Source organism: Brienomyrus brachyistius, chromosome 15 (genome assembly GCF_023856365.1).
Source record: "Brienomyrus brachyistius isolate T26 chromosome 15, BBRACH_0.4, whole genome shotgun sequence".
Classification (NCBI taxonomy): domain Eukaryota; kingdom Metazoa; phylum Chordata; class Actinopteri; order Osteoglossiformes; family Mormyridae; genus Brienomyrus; species Brienomyrus brachyistius.
Window position 1 is genome coordinate 7,465,456 of NC_064547.1, and position 17,250 is coordinate 7,482,705.

The 17,250-nt window shown below is 44.1% G+C and overlaps 1 protein-coding gene across 2 annotated transcripts in view; it reads right to left on the reverse strand.

Annotated features, from left to right (window-relative positions):
* sema5a (sema domain, seven thrombospondin repeats (type 1 and type 1-like), transmembrane domain (TM) and short cytoplasmic domain, (semaphorin) 5A) overlaps positions 1–17,250 on the reverse strand; it is a 94,992-nt gene that overhangs the window by 64,937 nt on the left and 12,805 nt on the right. For both annotated transcript variants that reach the window (XM_048976480.1, XM_048976481.1), the window contains exon 2: positions 7,318–7,533. In XM_048976480.1, the coding sequence (XP_048832437.1) occupies positions 7,318–7,468 (151 nt within the window). In that variant the 5' untranslated portion in view covers positions 7,469–7,533. The remainder of the gene's footprint in view (positions 1–7,317; positions 7,534–17,250) is intronic.

Consider the following 17,250-nt stretch of genomic DNA (forward strand, 5'->3'; position numbering starts at 1 on the left):
CTGAATAAGCTGTACACTTCTGGGCAAAAAAATAAATGAGCTAAAGCTTAGTGTTTGGTTTTGGCCCACATAATATTTCATATATAAATTGAAATTATGACTGAAAACTCTTTGCAAAAATGATTTTGTTTGGATATGCATGACATCTCATATACACACATGTGCAATATGTTTAAACACAGTTTACAAGTTTTCTAATCCTTGTTAATGGCAGGCATGTCACGGCGCTTAATTACACTGATTCTTCACCTGCCAGAAGCCATCCATCGCAACACTTGTTCATTCACTAAAGTATTTAGTGCATTGATATACGCGAGTTAGTAACGCTGAACCTTCATGCGTAATATCCTTGGGTTTAGGGCCAATGATGTTTCATGAAAATCACAATATTAATATTCATGAAATCACTGAGTGATTACAACAAGATAACTCACATTGCCTGATGACTCCTCGCAATGCAAAACCAAAATAATCTTTGGATTTATTTCCCATTGCAAGAGATGGGGCCATTTTTCAAGTTGAGGAAAGGATTCGGAGTATACAAATGCAGAAGGAACCCCAAAGGATACCCAGCGTGAGTTAGAGAGCCTTCCCTCCATAAATCTTCCAAATCCCATCAGGAAATCCCCCTGCTTTAGATAAGCATTCAGCTTTTAGGCGAATGAGGGGCAGGCACTGGGATTTATTGTGTTTTCGCAGAGCTTCATAGCAATTCGCAGCAAATCTTTTTCCCAAGGCCCGAAAAAAAAAAAACTATTTTTATAATGCGCTTGAAATTGACTGAGAAGGCGATGACGTTTGAATGTTAACAAGTCTAATTTTGGTTTATGGCAAATTCTGGCCCATGTAAGAAACCAGGTTTACACCAAAAGGGGTGAACTACTAGTTAAGCAACAATCTGCATTTTGGTTAACTGAATAAGCTCCACGGATGACCTCCATCCATTCATCCATGCATCGATTTTATGAAACTACTTGTTTGATTCAGAGTCATGGGGGGTCTGGATCCTATCCTGGACACTAAGGGCGCATAGCAGGGAACAACTTAGGATGGGGCACCAACCCATCGCAGGCCACACTCACGCACTAGTCTAGATGACATCGAGGGAAGCGATTCCTCATTGATAAACTTCAAGTCCCAAATTATGCCACTGATTAACAGTGCTAATTATTAAAGTAGACCATCAAATGAGCGATTGCAGGAGTGTGGGTGCAATAATAGCTAATTATAGCTAATTGTCACCACACAATGTGCTCCACAGCAGCTCAAAGTGACACGAGCGTCATACGTCAATATTTACAACGCGAAGAGATTTATTGTGTGCACTGTGTAGACCAGCGACATCTGTTCTCTGAGTTCTCAGAGTGCCAGCGTGAGGCGGCGCAGACCCGTCAACACCTGAACACCACAAATCGGGCCCTATATCGGGCAGCTCAGGGCCAGGCATTTCCAAGCTGCCACCACTGCATGGGAGAGCAGCCAAAAAACACTTCACCTGAAATAGAACTGCGCGACTGCAACCTGGCTGCTTGCTCACGGGGCGGTTTGCGAGGTTTCAACTCAATTTGAAAGAGCAAGAGTAAAACATCTCAAATATTTACACAAGGCTTTGAGAGAACATAAAAAGACCAACTGTTCGCATGACTTAATTATGTTTTTGCAGACAACTTATACGTTCTAAGACATCACATATGTCATAACTAATGGCAGGAGAGGTAAAACAGAGGAAAGACTTAGGCTATTTCATCTGAGAAAAGTGGTTCCAGACGGACATTCTAAATATACTCAATGAGCTGGTCCTCGTCACATTTTCGTGATTGTTATGTGGGAGAAGGGAGGACTCCGGCTGCCGTAAACAGCGTTCATTTTGGTAAAGTCAAGATGAGAGATGGACACTAAAACCTTCTGAGCTCAAAGACTAAAGTATACATTCCACACCGTTCCCACTGCACCGATACTTTCAATTTAAGCAATTTAAATTTAGAAAAAAGTACAGCATTAAGCGTACGTATCAGAAAAACATTTGCTTACAACACCAGGGGAAAAAAATATTTGTCGATCATTAACAGAACAAAGTATATTTACATAAATACCATAAAATGCTACATAAAAACTCTATGCGGAACAAATACAAAACGAAACTTTCTTTGTATTTTACGAACAAAATCCAATAATGATTAAAGAACGATGCAGACCTGCATACATTAATAGGATAAGAACTGGAAACCCCAGCACTTAGAAGGTATCTGCAGGACTCACTTTGCAAATCATCACACGCTGGCTGCACCCCAAGCCAACAACAAAAACTAGCGCCGAACAAAGCCAACCAAGAATTGGGAAAAAATTTGTGCTGGAACACAGCGGTACGACTAGAGGTGATGGCTGACATACAGCTCAAGTAGAGAACTCAGTTTCACCAACGAGCTTCAACGTAATTCACCTTGCTCATTTGGCCAAAACGGCATGGTTGGTGACCAACCGTATGTGACTGCGTCACAAAACACCAGCCCCGACAGGCAGACAGCTGTCACCGTCTTTCACCAGCAGCCCAGCAGCTTTCCATGGCCAAAAAACGGTTCGGCGTGTTCCAGGCTTCAAATGCAGAACAAAGAAAAACTGAGCAGGAAGATACTTGACAAAGCGACAAGCAAGTTACCGTGAACAAGCCACCTGAAAAGTGTGAGGGCTTACAGAGGACAGCCCATGCAAGCATGGCAGATAAAAGAATTAGGGCTAAATAAGCAAATTTGAGTGTGATCGTGGGCGGCCCTTGTTCTTTAAGAAGCAAGGTGAGTAGGGTTGAGAAAGGAACAGCTGGGAGTGCCAGACACACAAATAAGAGAAATTGGGTATATTTAAGTGATTAATAAAAAAGAAATAAAACTTCACTCAGAGGGTCAATTAAGGTTGCCTTTGTTTTCCTCTTCCAGAGCTCCTGATAATAGAAGCTGACAGACCAGTTTGTTTATGCTTTCTTTTGTCCCGTTTTCTTACTAATTAACAGGCCTTTCAGTCACAGTTGGCCCAGGGAACAATACTCCATGAAAGGAAAGGTCTCGCTTCATCGGGGTGGGTTTGCGGCTCTCTGGCTTAGGACTCTGCGCACGCAATAGCAAGGTCACCAGTTCAAATCCTGTAGTTGGCAGAGTGATTTCACCTCGAGCCCCCGAGCAAGGCGCTTAACCCCAATTTCTCCAGAGACTGGCCAACACTGCTCTCTCAACTGTATGCCGTTTTGGATAAAAGTGCAGGAGCCTCCCAGGAATACATTCCACTGCGGAACCACCACTACCAAGCCTTCAGCTACAGGCAACTGAGGTTCCGTCAAGTCCAGGTTCAAAGCTTGATAATTGACTGAAGTTTCAACTCTACTATGAGGGAAACATCAAAATGGGAACCACTTTATACTGGCTAATCTGGATTTCAGTGGCATTTGTTTTCCTCGATGTATCATTTGTTGCATGTGGAACTGGGTCAAAATGAACAAATATTTTGTGACACGACTCAGCAGAAGGCCAACGGGAAAGCATCAGAGCCAAAAGACACAGCTAACACACATCCAGCACAAACATATGGGAAAGAAAACGTAAACGAATCCTGTTACAAATCATAACCTCAATACTGTGCAGGTAAAATCAGCATGGGAAGTGAAAAATGGAAAGAGCGCAACTGTACTGTACATCTACAATGTAAAACATTTACAGCGGAAAATATACTACTAATACAAAAATAAATAGCCCACACTGAAGAGAATTTCTTGAAGACACGTTTAATTACATAATAAAATGTAATTTCTGTCATAATGAAAACGAGTCAGTCAACCAGAAAGCTTACGAACACTTATCAGTGCATTTTATAGATTATTTTTTTAGGATCCTAGGTCACTTGCTCATATTATTCCATTTTTAGGTTAGAAACCCATTGTCATCCTGAATTACCAAATCTGCCAGGCAATTTTATTCAAATATCTCCCACTTCGCGCCACCCTGCCGACTCCAGGGAGAAGGTGCTGGCTGGAGCCGATTCCTGCTGTAGCCACGTGGGCCGAGGAGAGCCGGAAAGCCCACATGGGCTCGGACTCTGGCCAGGCGGGTCAGCCGGGAGCCTGGCAGGGATTCTGAGCTGAAGTGAGGAAACGCCATCCTCCTCCAGCTGCCTTACGCCACTTTACCTAAACGCAGAAGATACCCACCTTGGCAGAGGTTATCCTGAACGCCTCTTATTTTCCTTACAACATGACAGCCTGTCCAGTAGCTTCCAAGCGTTTTCTATTTTAGTTTGCAAGTCAAAATTAAACTTGTGGGCTTCACTCATTTGTATTTTTTTAAATACACATTTTAATTTTGTTTTTTGTTGAGTATGGGTGGTACCACGATGACTTGGCCAAAATTGCCCAATGTGACCCTATCAGATCTGGCCTCCTAATCATCCTCTCTGTCTAACTGGTGAATTCTCTCCTGGCCCTTCACCACCTTAGCTGCAGGGTGGTGAGCGTACTGGCGCTGAATGGCTGCCGTGGCATCAGTCAGGTGGGTGTTGCACAGTGCCGGTGGTTGAAGTGGCTCCCCATTGCTTCTGCAAAGTGCTTTGGGCGTCTTGAAAAGCTCTATATACAATGTGACTTTCATTCATTCATTTATACTGAAATTTTCCTTTGTTGCATTTCTCCCTTTTACAACACAAGACAAAGAAATTTCCCCTCATTGGGATCAATACAGTTCTTATCTTTGCAGTCCACTCTGTGCATAGAACATCGAAACTTTCCAGAACCGAGTCGTCTGAGTGAAGTGGCATATGGACACGCTCCAACTCCACCGACAGACTGCGGGTCGCATGTTTCACATCCCACCTTGAGTTCACTTCACATGCGTCGCTGCTTAATTGGGGCAGATTTATTTATTTTAACTGTGTGTACTGTATTCCCATTAATTCCGCTTCACTGGTCTTGCGTTGCCATTGTTCATGCAGAAGTAGCGACTGTCTTTCCCTTCCAAAGCGGCTTCTGTTTACACTGAAGTCAATGTCACTCGATAGACACTCGGCTTACAAGGACACTGCCTGTCCAGCACTGACAGCTGCCGTCTGGCTAATCAATTTAACACATTTGCATTTGTCTGAATCGCTCACTTGCACAAGACCACAGGGGATACCAGGTTGGGGGGGGGGCACTTGCTTTAAATAATACAGGTCATAAAAATTCATGTGCATTTTATATGCACGAGAATGTGAAAGTGACTAATTAACGATCCTGATGGGATGCACAGTGGCTAGCACTTAAAGCGGTCAATTCGGGAAATAAGCCAAACTAAAAAACAAACAAATAAAAAAAATGCAGAACTTATTTCCCTTTTAGGTGCTATGAAGATATTCCTTAGGTGCCCGAGTAGCACGTCCTCTGAGGCTAGGCCTCGAACCGTAGGTCCATAACGTTCCCATTTCCTTCCTCATTTGACCTGGTCGGGTAGTAGCATCTGCGTCACCTATGGTCACCTATGGTTGAGATGGTAAGATTTCATCGGAGTGGACAGCAGGACTGATTCCCGGCAAGCTGGCAGTGACGGAGCAGACAAGCCCTCTCACTGCAATACTGATGAGTTTGTCCCTAAAGCTCAACATATTATATCTAAATAGACCACAAGCACAATGCTCTCCACTAACACATTAAACAGAACCACTAGGGAAAAATAGCCAGAATTTAGAGGACACTGCCTCTCCCCAAACAGTTCCAACACCTCTAAGTATACCAGAGAAATTTTTTTATTTTTGTAGGCATTAACATTTAATATTTTTCATACAAAGTACAGCTGGACTGGCTTTCCACTGCATGTCAGATTTGTTTTGTCATAACAAGCAAACAAATGTTTTGTATCACTCGGAGCACAGCGGGCATCACCGGGCATCACTGTTGTCATCCTACAAATGGCAAGAAACAGCTGCGAATAAAAATATGACTCGATATAAGTAAATAAACTGGAGTCAGCAAAAGACCCACGAAATACACGACCGCCTTCGAGGGGGTATTCAATATTCATTTCCTCCCAACGCAGGCAGAACTATCCCAGAATAAATATGGACATAACCACGTCTGTTATTTCAACAAGTGCGGATGACGCCGATGCAGACAAGGGCTCTTTCAGGCAGGCGGCCCGCTTCTGACTCGCCAAGACGTGGGCCTCTGCTGAACTGGGAGCCCCCATAAACCAGGGAGCCAAAATGAGATTTTTAAATGTGTCCCATGCTATCAGAATGAAAAGTCACTGCTGTCATGAAGCGGCTGGGAAGGGCCACAGGGGGCAGTGTGGGGGGGGGGGGGGGGATTTCCCCAGAGATCGTGGCTCCCATTCTTCTGCTCGATATCAATACACCGCCGCTGTCCTGCAATGTTTCTCAGACATCACAGGTCACAAACAACAGCGGAGACCTGGTTAACAAAGGCGCCCCCCCCCAGGAAGCCACTGTGCTTACAGGCTTTTATAGAGAGGGATGAGGTAGGTCCCCCACATAATACAGATACCTCCTGTTTGCAAAAACAAAAAAAAATGACAGGACTTCAGTGTTTTATGCAATGTGTCAAGTTACAAAACCAATGCATGCATCTTCCAAACACTTTTCCTGATGAGGGTCATCAAGGGGCCTGGAACTGGCCTGAAGCAAAGCACACAAAGCAGGGGCACACACAACACACACACACACACACACACACACACACACACACACACACACACACACACACACACACACACACACACACACACACACACACACACACACACACACACACACACACACTATACAGGGAAATTAGAAAGGCAATTTCACTTAACCATATGTCTTTGGACTGCAGGTTTGACATGAAACATACACACATGCAGAGCAGTGGCAAGCTCTAATAATCAGAACCCTCCCAGTAGAAGACAAAACTACCACCAGCCCAGGACCTACCATGCGCTCAAACCCTCCCCCAGTCATATTGTACAACATCGATGAAAAATGTTTTTTTTTTTTCCCCCTTGATCACCATGTTCTGTACAGTATCAAGGAGTGTAATATTTTAAATGATTTGGAAAAGTACAATTGGTTTACTGTGTTATTAAAAACATAGTATTAACTTTGGGGGCGGCATGGTGGTGCAGTGGTTAGCACTGTTGCCTCACACCTCTGGGACCCGGGTTTGAGTCTCCGCCTGGGTCACATGTGTGTGGAGTTTGCATGTTCTCCCCATGTCGTCGTGGGGTTTCCTCCGGGTTCTCCGGTTTCCCCCCACAGTCCAAAAACATGCGGAGGCTAATTGGACTAAACGTAACCGTGGCAGAGTACCTGTGTGTGACACGAGGGGGTGTCCAGCTCGGTGACACAATGAGTCCGCAGTCCAGCCGTGCTCCCTGCTGGTGGCGCACCTGAGCCACAGGACCAGCATGCCCTGCAGGAGCAGGCGGAGGGTCGCGGCTCGTCCCGCGATGGGGGCCATGGACGTCGGGGTGCTGCTCCTCCTCAGACCCGAGGGAGGCGCTCACGGCCTCGGCGACAGGGGACCTGGGAAGCAGAGATGGTTTCGGTCAGGGTTCGAGCATCTCCTGTGGTCATGTTACACTGGGGCAGTGCCCACATCAGCTACGCATACCAGCACTGGGGCGCAGAGGGATTTAAAGGGACCGAAAGCAACATCAGCTACCGGCAGCTGTCAGTCGAGTGCTTTCAATCAGCTGCGGTATGTCGTCTTCTTTCGTGAACTAGACAGGATTTTCTCTGCGCTGACAGGGCGCCCAGAAACAGCCCCAGCCCCCAACAAACAATACCTCATTGTTGTCAATAACTCACTGAACTTGTATTGTTTTGTACATATGTATTTACTAAAGCATTCCTTCCACAGACATGCACTCTTGCACTTTTTATATATTTATCAACCTCCCATCCGCACTGTATGTGTCGACCCTATAACCATGTTACCATGGTCTATTCCTAACTCTGTATGTCGGGAGAGTTACTTTCGAAATGTAGACTATGAGTTACATTACTCATTAGATTTCTGACAGGGTAACTACTTTGATTGCTTCATTAAAAGTAGCTTATTACATGTTAGTACTTTCTCATTGTTTTCTAACAAATGTTTTAAACTGGGCGATAAAGCTGAAAAGCTATATATAAGCCTTTTACCAAAACAATATATTCGGATGTAACCCTCGTTGGAATTACCAACTAATTTTGATTAGCAATTAGTAATTCAATTACATTTTTTTTCTCAATAATTAACAGATTGCAATTACATTTATTTTAGATTCATTACGTAAAGCTGATACATGTAACTAACAACCAACACTAGTATCTACTCTATGTCAGACAGCCACTGACTAGTAGAGAACAATCCCCTGTGTGTGTGAATATTTTTGGCCAACGGACCTGATTTCGATTTTGAAGCCAGCAAAGGAACCCAGTTTCCATTGCTGTCCTGTGAACTTTTGATGAAATATCCATAACTTTCATTACACTCACCCTGCATGCACTGATGATAAGAATCATCATTATAACATTTTTTCTTTTATAAATCTCAGCCCAGATTAACGATATTTTAAAAGGAAGATACATCACAAGCACTTCCTTATGTTTGAACCCGGAGGCCCAAACCCTCAAGTCCCATCCTATCAAAACTGTAAGATGATTAACCATTGGGCACGTCTAACAATCCAGGACATGAAAGAAGAGTGTAAATCAATTGAGTTCAGTACAGGAGTCCAAAAGGATCATCCAGACTGCAGACTGCCTGGGGGCAGAAGCGGTACAAAGTGTGCAGCGTAATAGAGCTGTACCCTGACCTGTAAGCACATTGCTCATGGGGTGTGGGTATATAATATATATATAGACCCTCCCAAATAGATCCCCTGACCTTTGGAAACAGATACCAGTGAAAATGGTAAGACTGAAAGTGTTAGACACTCATTTCATTTGAAACTTTGCCCTCTGGGGAATATGCAGTGCTGGTAAGCCCATTAGGCGACATGGGGGCTGTCGAGAGCGCCATCTTCTGAGGAGGGGCCGAGTTAGTGAGGCATCTTCTCGGAGACCCTACATCAGTGAATCTAAAATGGTTTAGACTCACGACCCACATTTTCCTTGGTGTGTAAGTGCTGATCCAAATTCACCAGACAACTTGACCACCTTTTGCCACCCCCCCAGGTTGACAACTTGGGAAGGGGGAGGGATAATTCATCCTGGGAGCCCATTTAGAAAAACCTCTAATATTCTGAAGGAGTCTAGGTTAGATGGGAGGGCCATCTTCAAATGGAAATCAGAACTGAGTCAACTAATGCCATAGATGCTACTAATGAGGTGGCCACAGAAGGGTCACCCTAAAATAAAAATAAAATAAATAAACATGCTGACTGGCAAGGTTGCTAGAGTCTGCTGGATTGGGGGGGGGGAGCAGGGCACAGGCTGTCCCTCCCCCTTTCTCCCAGATGGAAGTTAAGGCACACCCATCTATAGCCTCCGCATGCCAGACGCGCATCACAGGCAGCGGGGGGCCTTTAATACGTCTCGCACGCATCTCCTAGCGAGTGATTTAAGGCGCTTAAGCATCAGGGAGCAGCGATGGCGCATGGTGATTCCCAGAACCCCCCTCCAGGACATACCATGCCCCAATCCCTCCCTCCACAAACCGTGCCCAGGCAAAGGAAATCTGAGCTTGTAGCGAGTACAACTCCAAGCGACCTCCAAATACAAGCTCGGAGGTGTGATAATTGAAAAAGAACGCTTATCGCTGAGCTGGGTCGCGTGGCTTCCCGGAGCCCCAGCCCCAACGCGGGGGCCATCTTAGTGGTGCCACATTCCTGGCATGTCACACGCAGGCTTAATTGCTGCTGGCGAGTTGGGACACGTCTCTGTGTCTAATCGGCGTGGGGGAACTTTCGGAGCTCGCCATTCAAAGAGCTACTGCCCTTTTTACCCGAGCTGTGATCTTTTAATAAAAATCACACCATTTCAGTTTTACGTCCCACCATTTTCATTTAAAGGACCTCAGTGATAAACGTCACCGTTAACCCTAAAGCTGACATGAAAAAAAAACTGCAATCAGAAGACCACACACCAGCTGGCCCCCTCCAAGGCTAACCTCGTCGTAAACACAAATGTTAATCGTTTACGAGATTTCCCAGAATCAGTTGGGCCCTGTCTAAACAAGTCTGAGTAATAGCCCATTTTACCACACATGCAAGGCGGCAGTGGAGAGTCGCAAAAGATGGCAGATGGGGATGGGGGCCGAGAGGAACATCAGGAAGAGAAGGCGATTCGCGTGTGTGAAGAGAGGTTGGAGAATCTTCTGGACATCATGCCCTCTCCAAAACAAAGAGAAACGCCAGAAATAACAATACTTAAGCCATGTTAATAAAATTTTACCTGCTGAGACATTCGTTTAAAAAAACTGTGTGCTTGTCGTTTTTGGCCTCCTTGACATACCGTCATGGCTAGATCATGTGATTAATGTCAGAAACTGGAGGCACCTGAGATTCTCAGAAATACTGCATCACTCCCCCCCCCACAACCCCAATATGGACTTAAAAAGTCTGTTCTCACACCCCAGCATGACAGGCTGCCTCCTCACCCAATGGCAAGATACAAGATTGGAGCTGAGCAAAATAATGGCAGGGTATCACACCCCCAGTAAAAATATCAAAAAGCCACTACAACTCATCTGTTTGTTCCTGCCTTGTAGCCTGAGGTGGTCTGGCTGAAGAAGCAAAAGCCAGCACAGAAAGATCCATCATACGCAGAGCGTCCGTACTGAAGAGGAGGGGAAGGAGGAGGAGGAGGAGAAATGTGTAAGGTCAACACAAGCAGTGATCCGCTGCTCAAAAAGCTGGCGGTTAGCACAAAAAATAAAAATCAAGACCAACATTATTAAGTGTTTATTAGAAGATGGGGGGAAGAGTCTACGCAGATGCTCCCTGGGATACGACACTTCAACTTTATCGATGGGTAAATGTTTCTCACTTTCAGTACATTATTCAGAAAATTACATGAGATATTCAACTTTTTTTTTTTTTTTAAATAAATTAGGCTTTGTGTTAATGATTTTGCTCAGCTGCAGGCTAATGCAAGTGTTCCATAAATGTTTAGGGCTATAGGCTATAGGCTAGGCTAGGCTATGATATTTGTTTTGTTAGGTGTACTGTATTAAAATGCATTTTCGCCTTACGATATTTTTATCTTGTGATTTATCGGAAAGTAGCCCCACTACAGCCTGGGGAGAGGCTGCATTGATAAGTCTCCGACATCTGGTTTTTGGTACAGGTTCATCCAGGTATGGGTACAGGTTCCAGCTACAGTTTGTGAACCAGAAAACAAAAGACAGATACTGCTTTTCAGTAAAACAAGTATGAATTTATCCATCCACCCAGATCGTTTATCCAGTACAAGACCAGGGTGAGTCTGGATCTCATCCTAGAAAGCATGCACAACACAGGGGACACCCGGGATGGGATCCCAGTACAATGCAGGGGACACGCTCATATACCACCCCCGCCCCCTCCCACACACACACAGGCACATGCACAGAGAGATGGGAGGGGGGAGAATTTCCTTTTGTGAATCAGTTTAAATCCCATGGCTTGTTAGGGTTTAATACAAAGGGCCAAAAAAAACTCCTCCAATAGACTGCATATTAGATGAGTAAATATTTCATCACTTTAACGGCAATAAACCGCTTCCCTGTTAGTCAGTTATAACCACTGCTACGAGGGCTCCACTGCGGGAAGCCCTCATCGACGATGAGCCTAACAAACAGCCTCCCAGAGGAAGGCGTTTTATAGCAGAAACCGTTTACTGGGGAACGGTAAGAACAGAGGGACTCGGAAATTGTTACTGATCTTATGCATTGAAACCCCACGGCACCACTAACAGCCAAGCATTGTCCAGACAGAAATTACCACACATTCATTATTGCACCTTCCTGTTCCTACAACTCACTGCCCATTAGCACAACTCTGTGCATACACAAATTTGTTTGTTTGTACTTTTAAACTGTATTTTTGATCATATTTCTCTGTATGCCATGTCCATATCTCAGTAGGTTGTGTTTAAACTGCGAGACTGTTCGTGTTTAATGTCTCATATTCACATTTATATCCAATTTATCGCTGCGTCTTGCACTGTGACCAACAAGATCGTAATTTCGTCTCAGTGTATGACCCATGCGTACGATGACAGAGACACTTCGGCTTGACTGGGACTTGAAACAGGAACCTAAGAGACGACTTGAAGGCCGAATACGAAAATCATTAGTAGTCAAAATGTTGATAGGGATGCTGCCTGCTGTACTGCCACAGAAAGAAGCTGTAGGCCAGAATACGCAGAAGTGCACGAATTAAAAACACGGTATCCAGCACCAGTCTTACTCGGACCAGAATATGGAAAAGCACAACCAGCGACTCAATCCAGTTCCACCAGACTCTCCAGAGGTTCGTGAGTCAGCCTTATTTATAACCTCCCCAATTACCTCCGAAGTCGTGGGGGATCGTTTTACTCCTGTCACATCCGACTAGCATGATGTGTGACACGAGGGGGGGGGGAAGAGGCTCCACTCCAACATCCGGAAGCTTCAGAAATGGGTTAGGGGATATCACTCAGAATCTGAGGCCTCTCTGCTCCACCAGACCCAGGGTGACCGGATTGAGGCTGGCGTGAGGTCGGTCACATGGCTCCAAGACAAAAAAATAACCACATTTAGCTCAAAAAAGAAAAATAACACCACCACCGATGAACTTTGTGCTTGGCAGAAGGTATATTCGTCAAAGTAACAACATAAGCTAAAAATCCACGTAGGGGGAAAAAAATAAATCCTGTTGGTTAAAAAAAAAAAAAAAAGCGAACACACAGGGTAGCATTTATTCAAAGCAAAAAATACAATACAAAAATATATCTGAGCAGGTTTTCATATTTAACCTGTATTTTGGTGTCCACTGACGATAGAACAGTAAAGACCAGCCACAATTTACGCATCTGCACTCTGTCTATGAAGGCCACAAAACAGGGTTAGGGGACACGCCCCACGTCCGAAAGATAAATGATTTGATGTAAACAACCCAGACGGCAGTCACCTAAAATAAGCAGCGTCTTCAACCCCTGTAAGAGACCTGGTTTCTGTCAAATGGCAGGAAGTGGGAAAGCCGAGCTCAGCTGACAGCATGGTGACATTTGAAAAAGGGGAATTGAGCGCGAATGCTGCTCTCTGAGTCGTAGCTCAAAGGCCACCGTTAATTAAATAAGCTTGGCCAGTAATGAATATAGTAGGTATTTCTCATAGCGCGACACACTTGCTTACTTCCCGCCCCAACATGTTTAGGGATGATTCTTATACAAGTTACAGAGAGCTTTTCTTTACTGTATTTAGATATTTCTAGTGGAAGAATGACATTTGTTTCCCTCACTACCTGACAAAAATTGAATTCAGAGAATGTACTTTGTTCAGAAATCCAGTTAGGAAATGGTTACGTTTCTGGCGCCAAAGTTATAACGAGGGCTGAACTGTGTGGCATGTGTGGGTCTGTAGGGAAGGTCAACAAGACATCATGGTGCACATTTGTGGGTCCATCACCCATCACGGGCCTTTACACAGAGCCCTGACATGGCAGAAGAGAAGAAGCGGGCTGTCTGGTGAGGAGACGTGACATGGCGTGGGCCATGAGAAGGTAAACAAAGGTGGATGATGGAAAAATAAAAAAATAATAAAATAAATCACTGGAAGGGAGAGAGAAAGATCAGCCGTATACATCTGTGTCCAAAGACCAACATCACGTACAGCCCCGACGTAACTGAAAGGAGCCAGGCTGCAGAATCAGCTACCGCCTACAAGCCAGATGAGAAAACTATAGATGGTTCTTAGAATTCCAGAGAGGCTACCAAAAAGGTGATCTGACTTTGTAAACCAGTGCATTCAGCATTCAATAAATGTCCTTAGTTTCACTTTAAGAGCCAGTATTTGCGGGTAAAGGAGCACATGTGTTTCCATGTATCGCGTGAGTTAGAGCAGTGATTCCCAACCGGGGGTACGCGTACCCCTAGTGGTACGCGAGCACATTACAGGGGGTACGTGGAAAAAATTTTTATATTTAATTTCCCTGATGATGGGTAAATATTATCAGCCATTCCATTAGCTGTGCCCTGGTATAGAAAGAAAATCTATCTGGGATGTGTTGCTTAATGAATAACAAACCCAGCTTTTATCAATGAAAAGAGCAAAAAAAGACATAAACTATTGAATCATCAACACATTTGACAAAGGGGGTACTTGTGGTATGAGAAAATCTCTCAGGGGGTACACAATTCAAAAAAGGTTGGGAAACACTGAGTTAGAGCACATCTGAGTACAGTCCACACCAAGAAAAAATATAATAAACAACACAAAAGTGTATAAATGAAATTCAGGATAGATCTGCTACATCAAGGCCGTACTTGTTTATGGAAAATGTAGACTATTAGTTTTAGACGGAACAGAGTGATATCATGGCTGACATCGGCTAGCTTTTCAAAAAAAAGTATGTGCCTGTTACTCTTTGATCGTTCGAGGTATTATCGGTATATTAACAGCGTCTTTCACGCAAAGTGCTTCACGTTGTAGTACTCAAACTGCACTGCACCTTGACCAAAGCTGTGAAAACCGTTATGTTAGCCCAGCTGCAGATACTGAGGATATTCAAGCAGCCTGTCACCCAGCTGCTGAGAAAGAGAGAGGGAGAGAGAGAGAGAGAGAGAGAGAGAGAACCACATTTGTCTGTGAAAGCTACAGCAGAAAACATCAGTCCTGAAAGGAGACATTTTTAAGATAAAAAGTCACAGGCCAAGCTATTAATCCTGGAGAATTATGTGTCAAGAATGGCTGAGAGTTTTTTTCCACCCAACAGAATGATTCAATGTCAAGTTAAGTCAGACAGATAGCGATATATATCACTATTATATAACAAATAATCTAGCCTATTTCTATTGTGGGGCAGATGGTGCTTAATTCAACATATAATCCCTCTTTTTAAATAATCATTGTTCTAAAACAGTACATGAAACATCTGTATATAAATAAGAAATGCTGACGCAGTGCAACTGGATTGGAAAATACAGTGATGGACGATCACTGTCATGGGGACGGTGAGGGTTTGGAGACAGATACAGAAGTTTGCAGGGAAAGTGCGAAATGCCGTTAAATCAGCCATGCGTTTAACTGGAGCTGCAGACCTACGGAGCAGAAGATGATAAATAATCGCTTGGAAACCGATTAATTGTGAGACGGGCTGCGGGGGCAGGAAAATAGCTCCTGGGGAGGGCGGCAGGGATGTAACCACATATTAAAATTAGGGGTCTGACCCCCTGAAATTTGTTTGCTCCTGATTAGGCATGTTGCCAGGTATTAAAAATACATGTGCTGACCCCTCCTCCCTCCCACAACAAAACGCTCTGGCCCAGTCGTCGGTGAAATCTACCGGATAGGACTTATCGGTAGAGCTGTTGGACTCCCCTGTTTTTGTTTCTGGCCTGACCAGCATGGCTGCTTCAACTGCAACTAATGTAATGCCTTGGGATGGCACAGGCTGCCGCATTTGAACTGTGCCCCCTCCAGGACCGCGATGCAGCCAGCCCTGCCCCCCAGGCAGCCACTCACGTCGCAGCCAGATGAGGAATCAGACACAGCTCTCCGCTTACAGTCCCAGAGTCTCCTCTGATTGTTTTCCATTGACACTCTGCCTCCAGCTACAGAGCGAAAGGTTCAGCGAAAGTGCACAGTGTACATTTCAGCACAGAGCACATACTGCCGCCATTTCAGCGGCTCTCAGTCCGCAAGTTACGGAGCGCATAGCAATAAACTGTGAAATTGATAATCCAGGAAAGGGTTTTCAGAGGTGATTTATCTAGGCTGTGTGTGTATATGGTATGATTATGGTATTTTCATGGTATTTTGGTGACCGTGCCTACATTTGGGTGTGCATACATCAAAATCTTGAAGCATATGATGGGAACAGGGGGGCGATATTCAGGACAGCAAGTCAGTGCTTTGTATAGTGTATTTACAGAAGGCTATGGACATTAAGTGCAAAAATAAATAATAAAAAAACAACATTCTGCTATGCACAAAAGGCACAGAATTTTCTGACTTTAAATATATGGACTAACTTCATGTTCGAAACAGAAATTCCCACATATTTAACTTCAAGAGGCTGAAGGGGAACCTGTCAATTCACAAAAATTGTCACTCTTAGTTCAATGTTTTCTGGAGGAAAGAGAAAGATGACAGAAGCTTATTTTAGTGACACAGCACATCATGAACTGGGCATTGGGTTAGTATCCGAATGAAGTTCGGGCAGCCGATTAGATTTTTATGCCTCTTATAAGCACCAATGAAGCAGTTCTCCCCTCTGTTCATCCCTTGTCGACCTTTAATATGGCATAAAATTAACGGCTGTTATGTTTGTCTATGAACCTTTTTGTCAAGCACTTTTGGGAAATTATGCTGGGAATAGCACTATATAAAATGTGAACTTTTCTTCTGAGTAATCCGCACCAAAGCTCTGCGTGAGGAATCTGCATGCTTTTCCTGTGGTTTCTTTAGGGTATTCTTGTTTTTGCCCATGCGGTACCTGGTGCGTGCGTGTATGACAAACTGGGACCACGTGCTATGGAAAATGGATGGACAACATTACAAGCAGGCTGAGGTACAACCAAAATTCACACATTCTATTTTGATCTCAAATTTCACAAATTGTTATCCAATGGGAATTTCACAACGAAAACTAAGGAACCTCAGGCAAAAGTGTACATGAAACTTGTGTGTTTGTGTGTGTGTGAGGGGGGGTGGGGTGGAGTTCATAATTTAAATAAAGGTCTATTCATTGGGGGGGGGGGGGGTGAAGCCACATTAAAAATATCGGAGGGTACACGTTCCTTCCCTGGACTCTGATGCCCCCCATGAGGCAAAACAGATAGCAAAAGATCTTTATAAACAAGTCGAGTAGCATTAAAGCATCGTTATTTAACATATTTTCAAAATCTATATCATCTGTCCTGTAAGCCTGGTAGCACTCAAACATCTGTGACTCACAGTCCCTTTCATCTTTTATTATTTATAGTGATTATTCCAGAGGTGGGTCTTTTGCATTTTTAAAAAGCCAGTCTAATAACCTTGTTTACTTCCCAAAAGGCAAGTAAATAAATCACATTTTAAAGCTGCCTCTTTGAAATCCACATTTTTCTCCATGAATAAAGGTGCAAATTAAG